The sequence below is a fragment of the Glossina fuscipes genome, unplaced genomic scaffold (assembly GCF_014805625.2).
Source record: "Glossina fuscipes isolate IAEA_lab_2018 unplaced genomic scaffold, Yale_Gfus_2 1, whole genome shotgun sequence".
NCBI lineage: Eukaryota > Metazoa > Arthropoda > Insecta > Diptera > Glossinidae > Glossina > Glossina fuscipes.
The window spans coordinates 31467382-31487668 of NW_023998415.1; the positions used below are offsets into that span (position 1 = coordinate 31467382).

General features: G+C 32.8%; 1 protein-coding gene across 2 annotated transcripts in view; it reads right to left on the reverse strand.

Annotated features, from left to right (window-relative positions):
- Nucleotides 1-2619: 2619 nt before the first annotated feature.
- The window catches only part of LOC119645296, a 139031-nt gene continuing 121363 nt past the window's right edge, over nucleotides 2620-20287 (reverse strand). Inside the window, exons 1-2 of one of the 2 annotated variants that reach the window (XM_038045432.1) lie at nucleotides 6063-6342; nucleotides 2620-5371 (exon numbers count right to left, since the gene is read on the reverse strand). In XM_038045432.1, the coding sequence (XP_037901360.1) occupies nucleotides 3702-5371; nucleotides 6063-6069 (1677 nt within the window). In that variant the 5' untranslated portion in view covers nucleotides 6070-6342 and the 3' untranslated portion in view covers nucleotides 2620-3701. Of the gene's footprint in view, nucleotides 5372-6062; nucleotides 6343-20287 lie in introns of those variants that run through there. The other variant, XM_038045430.1, reaches the window with a different exon arrangement.

Consider the following 20287-nt stretch of genomic DNA (forward strand, 5'->3'; position numbering starts at 1 on the left):
AGTTGTCGTTAAGCGCGGACAACAATATTTTTACATATGTTAGGAGATTAAAAAGCATTTAAAGGGTCTTTAATAAAATCAGTCCTTAAATAATATTACATAATAATTTATATTTTTTTTAGTCGTATTTTTAGTAATTTTTAGAGATTTTTTTTTTTTTTTCTGAATTTAAAAAGTTCATTAAACTTTTTTTTATATGAATGTGTGATCTATTCTACATTGTCTTGTATACACTTATATATACTTATATACACATAATTATATATACTACCAATTTAATACCTATGCATACGTTTACGCATTTTAGTTCAATAATTAAAGGATAAAATCAAGCTTATTAATGAAATAAAAAGAAACATAAAAGTTGCATAAAAGTTATCACATAGTGTTTGTAGTGTTCTCAATATATTTTTACATAAAAATACAAAGTATATATATATATATATATAAAGAGTTATGAATGAAAAATTAACGAATAAAAATTTTTAGTTTAATTTTAATACTTTTTAAAGAGGCTTTGTTTTTAATTTTCTACCTAATGATAATTTTAATCATGCATCAGTTTCACTCTCCTATTGATGACATTAATCGGTTTTTTTCATTTTATTTTATTCTTTTTTTTTTTTTTAAATTTATATAAATACCATGTATTTGTATTAAACATAATTAATTAGTATTTTTTTTAAAATTTTTTTGTTCACTGCGCAAATACGCCTTCAATATTTTTATATACCATCGTCGAACAAGGTGAGTATATTAGAATTGTCCTTCCGTTCGTTACATTTAGAAATCAGACCAGCGGAGACCTTATGATATATAATTAATATATTGTTGATTGGCGTTCGATTCTGAAGCGATTTAACCCTTATCACCCCTAATAGTGTGTTTGTTTGTCTGCCTGTAACTGTGGGTGTAATTAAATAATCAACTGTCACTCACTATTTATTACAGATAATCGTTATTGTTCTATCCGGTACATGTGACCTTAGGTGGGAACTTTGAACCAACTCGATTATTAAATCCCAATATTGCACTAATGATAAAAAGAAGAGAAATTTCTCAACAATTATTAGAATAATGCTTATGCTCTTAAGATGACGGGCATGGCAATAATTTAATATGAAATATTTTGGATGCAACCGATTACATGTCGATCTGGCACTGATCAATTAAAGTGTGTTAAAAACTTAGTCAGAGTCTCGTTGGCCGCCGACAAGACAAGACATGATTTCGAAAGCGTATTTTCCAAAAATGCTGAACAAAACACCTAGAAGACGTAATTACAATACCAAAAAAAAAAAAAAAAAAAAAAGAAAAGAAAGAAGATGAAGATGAAGATGGAAAAAGGAAACCTGATAACAAAACAATACCTAAGTTTGAATTTTTTTTAGAGAGAGAGGGAGAGAGAGAGAGAGAGAAATATAAAGACTTGCTTACGTTATTTCTCTAACAATCGGTTTTTATGAATTAATTTTACAGATATATATGTAAGTGGTTTGTTCAATAAAGCGAATGCTTTTATTTATAACATGCAGCAGCCAATAGTACTTCTTTTAGAAGTAATTGTCAGATCAATGCAATTTCCAATGAAATTTAAACGTATCACACAGCCAACAAAAATGAATACACACACGATTACGTAGCTACATTGTGTACATATATAAATGTAAACATGAAAATCGTTAATAGTAATAAAATAATTTCATTAAAATTAACTAAATGAATCCAATGTAGATTTTTTTTTACAGTTATAAACTATGTATAAAATTTATGACAATTTTGTAATATATAATAACAACAATAATAAAAAAGAATTCTTTCGATTCTTTAAATTTGATAAATTGATTGATTAAAAGCAATGGGAATATACTTCAACGACTATGACTATAAACTCCATTTATTTATTTATTTATTTTTTTTTTTAGAGTAATTTTGAATATTGAGACTTGAATTCATAAGATAAGGGAGGACGGAAGATGCCTTCTTCGCTGTTGTAGTGATAAAGCCGTTGTTTAATTAATGAAAATTAACGTAATGGGTGGTGAACAATTTTCTAGTGATTAGGCAGAAAGCTCATTTAGCCCGTTTTCTGGTGATGTTGTACCGAGAGCTATCGGATAATTTCTTTTCAAGTTTCTACTTTTCAAAGACTGGCATGTTTTTATGGAATTCGAAAGCAATGATCAAAGTTGCCTTTTATCGCAACTTGCTGTGCTTACGACGGACTTTAAGATGACTATCACGGTTCCGGTAAACGTCTGATCGAGAGTTGTTCGAAATGAAATACAATTTTCTAGGGTCCGATAAGACACAAAAGTGCCGAACACGAAGCTGCTGGTCTGGATCTTATTTCAATTATATCGAATATGCATCTCTCCTCATGAAATTGGGCATGTCCTTGATCTATTTTCTCCGTATTTAGGAAGGAACATTAGGAAATTTATAAAGTTATTGACGATAATGAGTGATCGACTCACACATAAAAAAAAGTCATAGGTTGAACTCTTTTTTTTCATATGTTTTCATATTTTGTTCGTTAAAAGGAAAAGAAAAGAGAACATTTTTTTTTTGGAAATTTCATTCATACCTGTAAACTATTCAGATGTGCTGATTGTTTAGTAATTTTTGCTTTTTTTTTTTTTAAATCTTTTTTCTGTTTTAAGATCAAATGCGAAAACCCATCCAAACGAAGAATAAAAATTTCTGTATTTACCATAGCGACATATTTCACCGACCTTTTTATATGTATAAAATTTTGCCATATAACGACTTTCTGAAAATAGGTCATAAGGTCATAGGTCCGATCAAATTGCTTTTCAATAGGATTCGTCCTTTGGTCAAAAAATATGTGGGCGTACCAACCGGCATCACAATATATCGAAAATTGTAATGCCTACGTCAAACACAATATTACTAGGCAGGACGGACAGATATACTTAAATTGATCCAGAATCGATTGCTTAAATAATAAATGAGTCAGTCTATCGCCAGCCTCCATCACAAGTGTTATAAGTTATATATTCGATTTAAAATTTTGGGAAAGAAAAAAAAAAAATTACATAAGCGATTATGACCAACAATGACAACTTACTTTGGAAGCACATCAGGGATAGTCAAGGCATAGCTTTCAAACAGTTAACGCGCTATTCTTGTGTCAGTGCGGAGTTATTACGAACTTGAATCTTTGAAAATTGTTTGGGAAAATGAGAATGTATACAATTTACTGCATTATATGGGGAAAAGGGGTTAAGTATCTATCGGGTGCATTTTTTTATTTCTTGATTATCACTATCAAAATAACCAATTGATTAAGGTACCGAATGATGGCATTTGATTAAATTTGTAACCACAAACTTCATTGTTGTCTATCAGTCATTAATTTAGCAATTAAGCAATGCCGTGCACAGTTAGGCTTTGTGAAGAAGGAATCTTTGCGAGGAAACCAAGCACCGATTACTTGCAATGGATAATAAATTTCAATTTAATCTTGATTACTTCACATAACGAGAATAATTAAAATTTGATTAAATTATGGTAAATTCATGTCTCCTAATTATAAAGCGAATTTTGTTTTTTTTTTTTTTTTCTTTTATTCTAACTAAAGAAATTAATTTCTTATCGAAATATTTATTTATGTATCACTTATTTATTTCTTCTTGTCAACGTTAAGCTTTCGAAAGAGTTTAATTTCATTTTCTTTCCTATACGGTTAATACAGTGCTTGTCGATGTTTGACTAAGACTTGTTTCCGAGTTCGGTATGCATAGGTATATCTTTTTACGATTTTTATTATAATGTATTATCAAAGCTAAAGCTATGCAAAGCGAAGAGCCAATGAAGAGCGTTAACATAACAATGTATTCAATTTCATTAAGCCAGTGGGAGTTTTCATTTCCAATGTTCAAATTTTCCGAATTTGAAAGCGTTTTGTTTTGATGTTTTGATGTGTAAGGCGGTACAATATCCGAGGATAAAGTCGTCGATATATAAGGATTTTCAATGAACGTCAAGTTATTAGAATTTGAAAATGTTATTGAATTGATTGTATTCGCTATCTTCGGTTGCATAGGCGGGGTCAATGAGGTGGTTGAAGGTGTTAAATATAACGCTGGAGATGTCTGCGCTAAATTACGGACAGCCGTGTTTTCACTTTGAGAGATTTCATCTTTGGAAGTGGAGTACGTGAACGGATCTATCGAAAATTCCGTAGTCACATCTTCTTTGCCAGTAGGTGTCGAAAAGTTTTCTTTAAAATGTGATGATTTTGTTGTTGTTGTTGTGATAGTCGGTTCAGTTGCTGTTATCCTCCATAAATAGTTTAGAATTGTACTACTGGCTATAGGGGACGCTGCTGATGATATGTCCGTGATTTCAAAGTTTTCTGGCGAATTACTTACGTTGGAAGTGTCGGCGGATGCAATAGTAGTCGCAGTTTTTTCGTTAACTTTTTGCGATGAAATATCTGCAATGGTCTCGTTAAAAGGTAAATCGTCTAAAGAATTATCAGTCGGCAATGAAGACGCATTGTTTTCGATAGTTGACGCCTTAGTTGCCACAATTTTTTCAAGATCTTCGTATAATCCGGTTGTCGAATAAATTATTGTTTTTGTTGTCGATGCGGTATTTGGAAAATTGCTTGCTTCAGTGATGACATTCTCTTCCGTGCTATTACTGTATATAAGCGATGTCTCATTCGTGCATTGCGGACAGCATTCGTTCGCGATAACTTGACTGTGCTTGCATTCTAGTTTGGGGCAAACTGGTGTTAAACACCTTTTGTTACCCGCTTTACAAGTGCAACTGACACAGTTGCCTTCTTTCCAGCGCGCGCCGTTCATGATGGGCTTTTGTAAATATTCTGAATAGCAATTTTGTAATAATTCTTCTTCGGCGCAATGATTTTCGCACAACTCTTGTTCACCGAAACATCTGCACTTTGTACATAAACTTTTCCAATAACTTTGCTTGATTGTCGATGGGCAATCGACTTTGTCCATACACTGAAAAGTTGAACAACAATTACCGGGTTTACCTTGACCTTTAAACATTTCCACGGCCACTTGACCTTGAAAACATGCTGGAACTTCATCACATTTACGGCATATGCACGCATTCTCCACGCCACAGCATTTCATTACATCGTCATTATCGGAATTTCTTCTTTTTCTGCTTTTGTTACTCTCGTCGTGCGATTCCTTTGCGTTTATGTGACGATCGTAGTCTAATGAAGTAATCCAGTCTTCCTCATAATCTTCGAATTCATCGTCCGCCTCATCGTCGTCATCTTTATAAGTGCCTGTTGACTTGAGGTAGCTATCGGCCGGACATCGCAAGTTACATTGTATATGCGAGCATTCCAGCTCATTTTTTTCTATAATTGCAATAAAATAAATTAGATAGATTAGATCCTTGAAAAAGTGTTGGGAAAATTGAAAAAATTCATCATAAGATTATAAATTTATATCTTAAACGCATTACTAAGACATGATTAATTTAAAAAAACGATTTCCTATTAATTCCTTATAGCATTTTTATAACATCATTGTCTAATTGAAAAATGAGGCTTTTTCAAATTGTTATTAGCGTGTGACGTAATATTCGTTATAAACGCAATTTATATGAAATGTAAAAAGGGGATGTGATATGAAATGCAACTGTTCATGTATTAACTACGTGTTCCTGCGTAACTTTCAATATGTGTTGTTATGAATTTTGCCTGAGGTTCAATTTTGTTTTTGTTTTTTTACTAAATTAAGTGCAGATTGTTTGGTTATTGTGTGTGCACTGTTTAAAACCACGGACGCCATCAAATTGTTGCTATTGTTGTTGCGCACATGTGGGAATTCGTTCCGTTTGTAAATGTTAAACCAAAATCACTAACCAGATTTGTTTGGGTTCAAAGGAGGAAATCAAAACCAAAGTATGTGAATAATAATAATGCAAAAAAAAAAAAAAAAAAAAAAAAAAAAAAAAAAAAAAAAAAAAAAAAGCCCAAGAACCATAACATGAACATGAAATAACATATTTTACAATTACCATTAAGGCAGATTGCATTTACATACCGACCATCTCAATAATGCAGCAGTTTAATTGCCCGCGTGTCAGTTACTCCATTGGGACTATCCTTCAATTGAAATGAATCCTTAGGTATTTCCGGCTCCACATTGTTGGCAAAAAAAGCGAAAGAATTTTTCTATTTTACCTTTGCTGAGTACACTACGCTTTTTTTTTATACCCCCCACCCCCTTTGATGGTAAAGCGCGTACCAAATTTTATGCGCATATACGTTTATAACAATTAATCAGATTATTCAGATAGATTACACCTTTCTGAATACATATCTGAATCGATAAATGCTCGTGTATCTATTTAGTGTCTGTCCATATTTCCGTGTTCAATCTACATGTTGCAATTCAATTACATATATTGACGAAATTTACACCGCTGATGTATTTTTGGCCAGTGTCGTTGAGTATTAGTATTAAGAGATAACAGGTCGTTGTGAAAAATTTGCATCGGACGGACCAACCACACATTTTGTCTTTTCATAATGTATGCAACACGAAAAAGGATGCTTCAGAGAGACCCTATGTTCTTGATCAGCTTGAAATTCTGAACTGATAAAAGCCATGTCTGTCCGTTTGTGTGATGCGCAAAAACGAAGATGTCGACCTCAAATTTGATAGAAACATTTGCAAGTTTTTGCGCGCAGGTTGGTATTGAGAATGGATCCGCATGAGCTCAGAGCAGAGGCCCGCGTAAACTGAACGCAGCTCTGGTTATTCAGCGATTGTCAAAGTTAGAAAGCTGAAATTTTCCCCATTCACTTGACAAAACACTCTGGTCTTTACGTACAGAAATGGAAAGAATCGGCCATGTCTACACAATGTTACAAGCGATTAAATCTTCTATTCTCCAACACTTTTGATATTTTATGCTTATTAACCATAAGGGAAACAAGACAGAATGTTTAAAACTATTTCGTATATTCCTTAAAATGAAGATATATTATCTGCCTAAGAATGGGTTAATTCTAAAATGAATAGATGGGTAGACACAGCGATCTGGTGGATGAATCAGCATACTGACGGGTCTATGAGATTCGATGTCCGCCGAATATAACTTTTTTTCCTTTTTTTTTTTTTGAATTGAATTCCATGTGACTGCTCGGTGACTGTAAGGAAAACAGAGCTTTGCTCGGCACAAAGGTGTGTTTCGTGGTAAAAATTAGTCTGTAATGGTAATTTTCATATAAAAATTAGCATTCACAGATCCACGAATCATGTCGATCAACTCAAGAAGAAAGGCAAGACAATTCCAGTTAATTAATTTGAATCATATTCAGTTAATTTTTATTGCCAGTCCAGTCCGTTACTGGGTTACTTAGCTAATAATCGAAATGTTTAATTTTCCATTTTCCATTCTCTATCGTTGAATATCAACAGTGAAAATGCATGTATTAATGGCCATCGCACGTGGTGGAGAATGGAAATTGAATGCTTCAGTTTGCTTCTTGTCTAATAAGCAGCTACAGAGCATTTTTCTAGATAGCTACCATTAATGATGATTTATTTGTTGTTATTTTAGAATTAGAAGCAATAATAATAGTAGGCTGGAAGTGTGCATAAGAAACCTCTTACGCTGTGTAAAACCATTTAACTATTGTTGTCAATTAGTTCGCATCTTGAAATCATGCTCATGGCCTGTTGTATGTATTTTTTTTTTTTTTTTTTTTTTTTTTACATTTACGAATTGTTAACGAATAGCGACAACCGGTTGGAATATAAATATGCAGCGACCGGTAGGACAAGCGAGGAGAAATTGAAGAGTGACAAACTTGTAGCATTTATCAAGAAATTTGTAAACGACGAACAGCTGGACAAGCTGGTCCAAGTAAAGAACAATTCGTACAATCTTGTTTAATATTACGTTTATCGAGAGTGTACAGAGTGGGACGATTGCCCACCACCAGTAACTGGTAACTTGTTTATTTTTAACTGTTAGGCTAATTTAAAATCAATATATTTTCTTCAATTTTGACATGTTTATATTTATCAAAATAACAACAACAACAACAACAACAACAACAACATCGATCTGTTTAATGGTCGATGGTTATTACAAGATACGCACCAAATCGAATACAATCTGTTTCTCTGTTTGCTTTTGAGTTTCGAGTTCTGACTTCGTTGCATAACATTTAGGACAACCGCGTGTTGACCGCGTGTATATGAATATAAATGTCTGCTTGTGTATGTCGTATCAATGAAATTTTTCTGTTGTTTCCATAAACGTATGTATGTATGTATGGCGCTTTTGCGGTTTTGCTAATGCAACTTTTCACAAAAGTTCGTCTCTTCAGCTTAGATCAATGGCATACTATTAGTCGGTTATGTAAGAACAGAATGGATATATACACGCGCACCGGCATATATACATATATATATATATAGGCACTTGTATGCACTTAGTTTTTATGTAAAACGGAAATGACAACAGTTAGCCGTTATTGTTGTATGTTATTATAAGCTCGAACAATCAAATAAATGCATACAAAAGTCTACTTTGACGATCGATGTGTTTGCATTCGTGTGTGTATTACAATTTCCGATTTCTTTCTTCACCATTTTATTTTCTGCGTACGAGTGCGTCTGCACACTGTTATAACACTAAATGGCTAAAGTCAATTTTACGTCACTTTTTCTTAATAATAATTTACTAATAAGAATAAAAAAGAAAAAAAAAAAAAAAAAAAAAAACAATTGTATGTCTTTTAGAATGTGTGGCATGACGTATATTATTAATTAGTAACAGAAAATATTAATGAAAATAAAAATGTCGTCAAACTTTCTCGGAAGTTTTACAGCGACGCGTAACGCATCATTACCATAAGTTTGAAATTCTTATTGGTGATAACAAAAAAAATCGGGATAATTTGGAAACGCTGTTGAGGCATTCTACACTTATTCCATGGTTGGATGGTAAACGTCTACGTTTAAGGTGCATAGGGAAAGACAGAAACCGCACCTATTTAAGTTCAATTACAACAAACAATATAAAAAGTAAAAGCATTACCATCGGGCAAGCGTGACTATCAAATACCCTACAGCATTTTGTCGTTGATAAAAATCTTTATTGATTTTCGTGGTAAAATAAAAGTCAACTACAGCATGTAAAAGCATGCTTTTGGTGTAAGCTCTTATTTGAGAGGGGCCCAAAACGTCTACCGACATTGCTAAAATTACACAACAAAATTAATCTTATTACGCTTCACTTATTTTGATTGTAAGTTACTTTAATTAGACTTTGTTGCCGTACAAAAGACTTAGTGTTCATAAGAACTTTTATATAGGGTAGGGTTCATTAGATATCCATACTGCGGCACATTAAATTCATAAAACTATTTGAATTGAACTGCCATTGCCATATAGGTGTTCCTGCGACAAGTCAATGTCTATTGTAATTAAATATAAAAATGAAATGTACCGAATTTGGTTCACGTATTTTTAGCTTGTACAATTACTAGGACTAGGCGCATAGACAATGCAATGTCTAAACGATTAAAGTCAAATATTGTTTGCATATTACTAATGAAGTATCCGGTCCAAGCTGTATGTGTATGCGAAATTTGCATTCTTTTCACATGAATTAGTTTCTATGTTCATCGAAATAGTAATTGACGTTACGGGCGCGAAATCTGATCCAATTTCAATGTAGAACCGCATTTACGAATATCTGTACGGAGCTATATAGAGTTGTCATCAGTTGATTCGGAATAATTATATAGCATGCGTTCTACATAATTTCTACGCAGTGTAAGCGGAAAAACAAAATTAGCGTATCCTTCGATAGAGACGGATAAATGTATAACTAAAATACAATAAATTAATGGCACAAAAAAAAAAAAAAAAAAAAAAAAAAATGTAACCCTCAAACTATAAAACCACAACGCATTGAATAGCATATATTTAGTTTATCATTTTAAAATGCCACTTAACCAATGATGCAGTAATTGAACATACATTCAAACATGCATGTGTATATCCGCACGCAAACGTACATGAAAAGCCCACATATGCCAAGAAGCTTAAGGCACTAAAAAATGAAGAAGAAAAAAAAAAAACAAAATGAAAGCGAAAAAAAAAGGAGAACATTTGCCGCAACCCCTCAAAAAATGCGCTCATACACATACAGAAATAAAATTTTGTGAACCATTAAAAATTGGCTGCAACAAATTGCCATTTCGCTGTCGACAACTAGGCAATGCAATGCAATGGAATGCAACGCAATAGCAGTGGCCAAATGTATATATATATATATATATATATATATATATATGTGTATGTATGTGTATATGTGTGTGTGTATGCTCACTTAATTGGGTGTGCATACGGGCATGTTTATGTAATGGGTGAAGGATCAATAAACATGTTAATGTGTTTGGTAACGCGTATACAGTATTATATGCATGTGTAATGGTGTACTTGTAATAGCACTTTTTAGAGCGCGCTAAAAGTTTTTCATAATAATTGACATTTATGCACCAATGGTTGCACATATCTCTGAGTGTGTAAGCGCGTATATATATATATGTGTGTTTAAAAGCTCATTTCATTGAAATGGTTTAATAAATATTTTGTATGCAACGACGTGCTCTTCTTCTCACCCTTAGTTCATTGTATGCATACGAAATTACACAAATTTTTAGACATCAACAGAAATGTTTATTATTTCAAATTTCATTTTAAAAAAACTACACTTCTGATTAAGAGGGATTACGTTACGTCTATCATTTTATTTGTAGTGCAAAAAAAAAAAAAAAAAAAAAAAAAAAAAAAAGAAAAAAATCCACTATATCTATTAAAGTTTAAATCATTTCAGTTATTTTACAATTTTGATATTTTGTACAAAATATACGGTCGTGAGCAATTCCGGGAGCTTGTTCTCATTTTGGGAAAAAATATAGATGACTAATCATTGACTTTAAATATCAAATGCTGCACCTTTGCTTACATTGAGCTTGAAAACTTGTAATCAATAAAAGGCGATTCAATATTCAGTAGGTCATAAGTCCATTCAAAGAATGGACTGAACTATTTACTGCACTATTTTCACGAAAGCTTGTGCAGCTTGCAAGTTGATATAAAATGTGACATGGGGTTCTCTTGGATCTGCATATAACTTATTGATCAAGAATTTTATGTTCTTTTTTGATAAATCTTTACATCTTTACAAATTATCACAAAGCGAATATATATATATATATATATATATATATATATTACATATCCGATTTATATATTTCAATATCCGCTATTACGAATACTTTATTCGATATGTTGATCGAAGGTCGTGTTGTATATGTCGCAGATCGTATACATTTGACATACTATTTTCTTTCGAATGGGAAACCTCTTTGTAGATAGTTGCACAAATAAAAGCCATATATATGGACTGCTCAGATTGATTTAAAATACATATAAATTGTGAGGAAGTGTCTCCGATATATACTCTTGCGTTACGAGTATGAGGAAATTCTTCGGGTAGAAGAAGGGGTAGGTGGAAAGGCAATATTCAGATTTACGTATCAGAGGCAACAGAAAGTCTATATTTTCTTGATCGGCCCACGTTTCGGAATCTATTCAGTTTTATTTGTAGAGTTGCTTGTTCATATGCCGTCCGATTTTGTAATATTTCCGATTGAAAAATAATTAGCTAAATTGCTTTAAAGCGGATTACGGATTGAGCTTGTAACTGCTCGTAGGCAGTCATCGTTACTCCCATAATAGACGAAAAACTCTGATCTGAATATTGATTTAACGATTTTGCAGAGCATAGTATAAAGCTTCAATGACAAAATGGGCCTGGTTGGACTGCAAGTATTCTCACGATAACTGAAGACGTGTAGCTTACAAACTTTATGCCAATATTTTGCGAGACCGTTCTAAAAGAGATGAGGCTACCATATTATGGACCATTGTGCCGAATATATTTACGAAAGGTCAATTAGCCAGTTAACTGCCATGGACGAGTATACTTAATTTTTGAGGCACAACTTAAGCGTACATTTTTCAAAGAAGTCGCAACAGTTAACTGATTAAGTTATCGAAACAGATTTTTTAGATATTTTAGTTCATTGATTCAGCTAATGGAGAACATTTTGCAGGCATAGCGAAACGCAGTGGCGATATAGCAATTCTTCTGTAAAGCCATTTTCATCTAAGACAAGTAAAAACATTATACTCGGGCAAGGTCAACCTTCAAATGTACAGTACTGCTTGCCTTTGTTTATGGATAAGGTACCGAAAATTATATCTTATGCTCGCATACTTTTTGTGGGAGCCCTTAAAACGTGATCAAAATTGTTATTGGCCTATTGTCAGTTGAAGGCGTTTCCCTTTACGGAGTGGAATAGAAAACGTAGACCTACGTTATTCAAATTTTCTACAGTTTATTTTTAAGTCAAAGCAAATTCTCACAGTGTGGAGTATTGACAAACTGTCGGATTTGCAATGCAAAAAAAGTTATATAAGCGAAGGTCTAAAACATCAGCCCATTCAATCCAAAGTTTTTAAATTAATTTAGCAGATCCATGCTTGGGCCAAAAAATGACGACGTGCCGAACTCGTCAAAATATTAAATGCAAAAACCCATCAACGGGCATTAGACGGCAGACGCGCTTAAGTCGATGAAAAAAACAATTGTGTTTCGATCGTTATGATGAAAGATGAACGTAATTTTTTTTCATTAATAGCTGCAAACATCCTCAAACCCTCCCCTCAGACAAAGTTGTTTGTTGCATTTCGGACGACGCCCATAAATAATATTATAATTGAAACTGGTCTCCCAGCTTTAGAAATATACTTTATGGGTTAAAAGCAAAAATAGTCCCCAAGCTTCTTAGTTCAAACAAATCTATTCTCGGTGAAAACCTGAGAAAGTTTATTATTGCCAAGAATATCCGAAGGTCGCCATCTGCAATTGACTGTTGTTTGTACGTCGCAAGGAATTGGATATTCATTCCCCTAAAAATTGTCCGCTATTTCGGTGTTAAACTTCCATGGATTTTCAAAGACTGCGCTTTTGACATTTCGCTGTCTATGCACAAGAAAGAAGATACTTCAAGTGACGTGTTCAGGAATCTAATAGATGAAAAAAGCCAAGTCCTGGAGAGTAACGGTTCGAATCTTTTATACATAAACGGCTCAATATCTTCTGGTCGGGCACTTGCTTGTGCCTTGGTAGAGGCTTCAGGACAGATTATTCTCAATCATATATTTCAGGAAAGTACTTCAACTGTCACAACCGAAGCTAGAGCTATCCTTCACGCTGCGAATTTTTCCGATAAAAACAAACTTAAAACCGTCATTGCTACTAACAGTTTGTTTGCATTTAAAGGCTATATGGAATCGTTCGACTTCGAGATGGAGCATCAAAAAGAAATTAAGGAATATCATTACTCATAAGCACTCGGCGAAAAAATTAAAATGCTTTGGGTATCAAGTCATATCGGTTTATTGGTTCTGCACTTGTAATTATGGATGATGTCATGGAAAAGTTGAATTTTCAAAGATAGATTGGGAAAAAAAATTAAACAGAAAATTGCAGAAGGAAATCTACAACGCCATCATCAGTACTATTCTTTTATTAACCCTCAATTAAGTCCACCTTTATATCTAACAAATGTTGATGCAATGTTGATGGCAATTGCAACTCACCAATGGATCTTGAAGAAGTCATCTTCCTTAATCTGCAATTGTTGACAAACTCTCACTATAAAGCACATTCTCTGTGACTGCCGTAGCTTTACCTTGGATAGTACGCATCTTTGCATTCAAAACGATTAACCCTATGGACATTCTACAGATTGTAGCATGTTCCTGCCATGCCGGCTTAACCCCACGGTGGCCCAAGCCACTTTAAGCGTAATATACGCCCCCTGGCGAGTTAGACAATCCCCACAGAGTAGGGGCCTAAGCAGCACCAGAGTCCGGAACAGTTTATTGCGTACGGATCAATAAACCCCACTCTGGTCAGTGGTGAGGCCTAGCTGCACTCGATTGTTCCACTTTGGCTTGGAACTGTCAACCAAAACCACCACGAGTACTCCCCGAAGGGCCGCATCCAGTAGTCAGGGCTCACAAATTGATCAACTCAAGAATTCAAAAAGGGGAAAGAAAAGTGTGCTTGCTTCCATTATAAGTTTTCCACAAGCGCCGTTGATCAAGTACCACCATTGCCGCTAGGCATCCGTGGATATATGTTCAAAGAGTATGATACGCAAAAAGGGTAAAAAGCCTTCTGTCAAAACCTTTTTATATTATTATTTATAGAGAAAATTCTCAATTTGTATTATAGAATAGGGATTTAAATAGGCCAACGGGGAAGCCTTCCGTCAATTTATGGACATTCTACAATCAGCTACAGATTAAGAATATTAATACAATATATGACTTTATTAAAACTACTAGGCTCATTATCTAATATTCTTTTATAAATTAGAGCCGATAGATAGCCTGTGTTGCTAGTGCTCGATGTCTTTTCTTTTTTAGTCTAAGAATTTATTTCATTAGTCTAAAATTATAATAATAGTAATAATAATAATAATAATAATAATAATAATAATATTTTAACCTCTTCTCGGGGATTACATACATGCATACAAACTTAATGTATCGTGTATCACCAGAATAACAAGAACAGTGAAATAGTTTTGCCAACGGGCGAGAAATATTTTTTTTTCCAGTCACACAGTGATGTGGTATGTTTTGTTATTATTTTTATTGTAATTGTTATTACTATTATTATTATTATTATTATTTTTATTAGGTTATTTGCTTGTAATCGCTTTTTATTTTTGCGTTTTTTTTTTTTTTTATTTCAATTAATTGCATTTTAATTAATTAATTCGGTGCTAAGGGGAAATGCTAAATTCAGAATGTGGTTATACAACTGTTGTAGTTCACAAAAACATTCATCATAACTGCGTATATTTCTATGAAGCGCGAAAAGGAAAGGAAAAAGATATCGATTTAGTTAAGCCGATCTGCTTGATAAAGTACAAGTGCGTGGTTAAAATATTTGCCTAGAAGATATGCAATGGCAGTCAAATGACGTGAACGGATCGGATTGTTCCAGTTGATTAAACATTTTTATAGCTGTTATGAAGAGAGTGCTTTTATGGTTAGAACCATGACAGAGAGATCCAGCAAATTAATCAATGGAAAATTTTGAGTCAATGTTGTTTTTGTTCGCGAAAGCTTCGAGTAAAAGGCTAAAGTTAGATAGAACTATTCCTCATCTATGTACTTTGATATCCGTTACCGTGAATAATACGCACACTATAGTAGATATGTGTTCAAAATTTTTAGTACCGATCCTTCACGAATTTAATGCAAAATATGGCAGGATTGACTTGTTATTAAAATAACGTTAAGGCATCTTAGACGGGTAAGGCCGAATATGAAACGCATTGCATCTTTGCCTATTACAATTCCTCAGCTATCTCCCCCAAAAATACTCAAACACTATATAGCTTGTTATCACATAAAGATTTACTTATTTTAAGAAGCCTCACCTAGGCAATCGTACACAGTTCAAACTTATGACAGAAAATGAATATGTACCAATGTTCGACATATATTTTATATATTATATTTTCCAAGAAAGTTTTTATCGGAAAGAGATCCTATCCCGTCCAAAATACTGTTATTCAACGATTATTGTTCCGAGATATTAGAGTGAAAAATTTTGTTCATATAAAGACTTTTTAAAAATGCGAATTTTATATGGAAATTCTATTTGATTGCAAACATTGTCCGATCCAATCCAATTTAGTTCATTTGCAAAAGAGCTTATGCTTAGGTCAAAATACGTGAGTCGATCAAATTTCGTTAAAATGGCGATCTCTAAACTGGCGATCTATGTTGATTAATTTAGACGCTCCTAGTTTTTGATCCTGGGTACATTCACACAAACTCACATGTCTTACTTTTTTTAAGGTCCTTTCAATAAAAACGAATTGCGTATCTGCGCGTCTAAGAGTTTTAGAACATAGATCGGAGCGAAGTCAGCAATGAAAAACTGAGTTCGAACAACGTACTATTTTTGCGCGAAATTGTTGTCGAAATCAAAGTAAATAAAGGCAGGCTCGCTTTAACAGTCAAATAAAATGTTTGCGGAGGTGTTTACAAAAGTTCGTTTATCGGTATCCCTCGTATAATATGGTGCACTTGTTAAAGACGGTTACGCTACAAGCCTGTACACGAATATTACAACACGGTTTTGATATAGCACGATTTGGAAAAATCGATTGATTTTATTAATATTTTATCGTTATTAAGAGCAGTTTCAACTAACTTTTTGGAAAAAACGAAAAAGCAAAAATAGATCAGTCGTCATTCTTGATAAAAATTCATTTCCTGCTCATTGTTATTGGACAGTGAATTTTTCTATTTCATCTTAAGGTTGAACTCCCATATATTATTTTTATTTAGTTTTTTTTTTTTCTAAAAACGTAACATTAACTTGCTTTAGCTATCATAAAATTTCACACTCAAAGACTTGATTTTGAAATAACACGGTACGTGTCGCCTTGACTTATATTATATCTAAGTTTCAATTATATTTTTCTATATTATATTTTAATTGAAATAAATAAGTAAATAAAATTTTGTATACTGTTTCGCCTTAACTGTATTATACGAGAAGCGCCTGTATTTATATACATATACCCTTATTATTATGCACCTACAACGTTACAGAAAACGTTGCATTTTCTCAAATAAAGGAGGAATACATATAACGGCTCATTTTGATCAATTTGTTTCATTAGTAATTTTAGTTAAAAATTTGAGTATATCAGAAGGAACGAAGCTGAGGAACGAAGCCTTAAATTTTAATTAAAGCATTCAAGTTCAGTTTAAATCTTAACATTAATTTTTAGTTTTCTTCCTTTTCTTCATAAATTTCTTTTTAGTTTTTCTATCAAATTATAATTAAATTTTATTTGATAAAATTTTCAGCAAAAAGACGCAATTAAGTGTATCTTGCGCACAAACAGAAACTAAAAGGTTTCAAAAAGTATACGAGTCAAACAGATGCTGCTTGCTTGCCTATATATATATATATATATATATACATATATATACATGTGTATGCAAACTCATCTTATGTATATATATGTGCTTGTATCTTGCATCTAATGTATAAAATACTTGTATTTCTTGCATTCCGTGTTAGGTCGATTTCGTATACTTTGTCTATGTGCGTAACATAGTTTGTTCGCTTGCAAATATCCGTACAAAAAAATTTTACGGCGCCAAATGCCGCACCACTACCGATCCGTTTGCATACATTTTCTAGTTGGTTTTCCCTTGAAACCTAACGTACTTTCCATTTTTGACAGTAGCTTGTAATATATATCTGCGTATATGTGCGTGTGTTTGAGTATATTTGTAACAGTTTATATATGTATATGTAAATGTTTTAAAGGTATGTATCATATACATAGCGCAGCCAGTATGCGTATAAGTGTGAATGTGTGTGACTGTATGTCGAATATGTGCATAAGTGCTTTCATAAGTTACCTTAAGTGTTTGCACGCGTTTCAAGTTCCAAGTTTTAATTTTAAGATGGAATCATTAACATCATATCAGCCCAGGAACAGACTCAAATGACCTTCATTGTGTGGATTGCTCTGTGTTGCTCTAATTAAATATTTTTTCGAAAATTTTCTAAAGTTGCGAAAGCGGCTTAAAAGTAAACTAACTAAAATATATACATATATAATCATATCCGGGCATACATAACATATTCGTATAATATATCCGTAATTTATTATCATTATTAACATAAATGATAAAATTTTTTTTTATTGTATTTTTCTTTACACTTGTTAATAACTTTGTTTAACAATCCAGCAAACTAGACATAAATTGATGTTATTATTATTATTATTATTATTGTTATTATTATTATTACTGTTGTTGTTGTTGTTGCTGTCAAATTTTCATATAAAAAAAGAATTTATTACTATTCATGTTCAATAAATTAAATTTTTGTATTCGACGTGTTCGAATGTAAAATTTTTGTTAATAAATGTACATATTAATCATACATATGACATACACACCTAACACGTTAAAAGTCGATCCATAATTTTATTATATCATTCCACGTGGCCGAGCATCGCCCCCGTTATTATTAATGATGAGAGCGCTGTTGCTGTTGCTGTTGCGAATCTATTTTCCATATGATACAAAATATATTTTTGTTTATTTCTTCATTTAAGCAACAATTTCAGTCAATCTACCAGCATGTACAACTGTTTTGTTTATATTGATTCACGATTCACGATGCTTGTCAAATGAAATGAAATCGTATGAATATATATGACATAGTTTACTTAGATGTCTACACTTGTTCGTTGTCTAACTTGATTTGAGAAATGCCAATTCAACATTCAAAAATTTTGTGCCTTGTGTGCACCTGATCTATTTGAATGAACAGTAATTCAAGTCAACAATGTTTAATTAATTGTAGTCAAATAATCAATAACATAACAAACCTTATGTGAGAACATTTAATTACGAATAGAAATATGCATAGCAAGCGCAGCGAAAAAGTATATACAGTCAAACCTGTTTTTGTGCGGTAGATAGGGACCGCAGAAAAAAAACCGCACAAAAACAAATATTCAAAAACTTCATAAATAGCTATAAGAAATAATTTTTCACAGCATATTAAAGAAAATTTTTTTTATGCGGTAGAGAGGGACCGCATAAAAAAAGTCTCACTTAGAAAATATGTCAAAATTTCACGAAATAGCAAGAAAGTGCTTTCCAAACAAAATAAATAATTAAACTACACATTGAAACATTTAAAAAAATTTTAATTTCTAATTTTAAACAAGGAGAAATTTTCAAAATGTACATAATTCAATACTACTCGTCGTAGTTGAAAACGCGCATATTAATCCTGTCTTAATGGTTAAAAGGTCAGCAATTAACTAAAATGAAATGAACCTTACAAAATTTGGACCATCTACTCCTACTTTTGAATCCTGCCCCCATGTAAGGATTAAACTTGCACTGTGTTAGGTTGCGTTTTGGGCCAGCTTCCTTATAAACGTGCACATGAAAAATATACCTTTATAAAGAAACAAAATATAATTTTTGTGTTCTATAATTTGTAAAAAAATAAAAACTTGTTACACTATGTGGTGAAGGATATTTAATCGCCGGCCTGAGCCGACTGTAATGTTCTTAGTTGTTTTTGTAGAACTATGTATTAGATAAATATGAAGTATATGAGAGTAACGTCAAAGCTGAAGACTTACAAGTGCAAATGAGCCGTCAAGGCGGTTTCAGTGTCCACGTTCATTAAGATTTCCTATGGCTTGTGGCGCATCTATCTGTCTATCTATTTCTATCTATTTGCAAATATTTAACTTTGTGTAAGTGTCTGTAACTTTTAAGCAAGCCGAGTGAGATTTTGGATAACCTGCACTGAAGGATTAGGTCGGGCTCATTTCGTCAAAACGTTTGCAAAACTCAAAAGGAAGCTTCATAGACCTGATGCAATAGGTATGAAAATGGCTGTTGCAATGTGTACATACACACTGATAGCAAAAAAAGTGATGCCAACACAGTTCAGATTGACCTAACCTCTCGGCGAAATTCAATGTGTCGATATTCATATACCGCACAAAAAGAATCGCACAAAAAAAAGAATCGAACAAAAAGAATCGCACAAAAAAAAGCGCATAAAAAAAGACCGCACAAAAATAGGTTTGACTGTACATTCGTGATAAGGATAAAGATTTTGAATCGATGTCGTCATTTAAAAAAAGAATTTTTACTACCCAGTCGTAAACAACGTGCAAAAGTTTTAAGCAAAATTTTTGCAAAAAAAATCTATTTACGTAAATAGTACTTGAGCGTAATGTCCGCATTATAATACCGATATTCGATAAAGTCTCTCTCACGCGTAATGCATTTGCGCTTGAGGTAAGTGATAATTGCATTTTACACTCTCTGTGTCAAGGCTATATTAAGGTTTTGCGGAAGAACTCGACCTAGACGCACTTTTTATAATACAAATCGATTCAGGTTCGTTATGTGAATCAATTTAATTCTCTTCAGGTCGCATATTACGAGAAGATATGCGAAAAAGTATGATATCATTATGACGAACGCTTTTGAAAATTGTTTGGTTTGGATAACTTTCCGACAACTCGTCATATAATCTTTTAATTGAGAAAATCGTTATATGAAAAAGTTTCCCC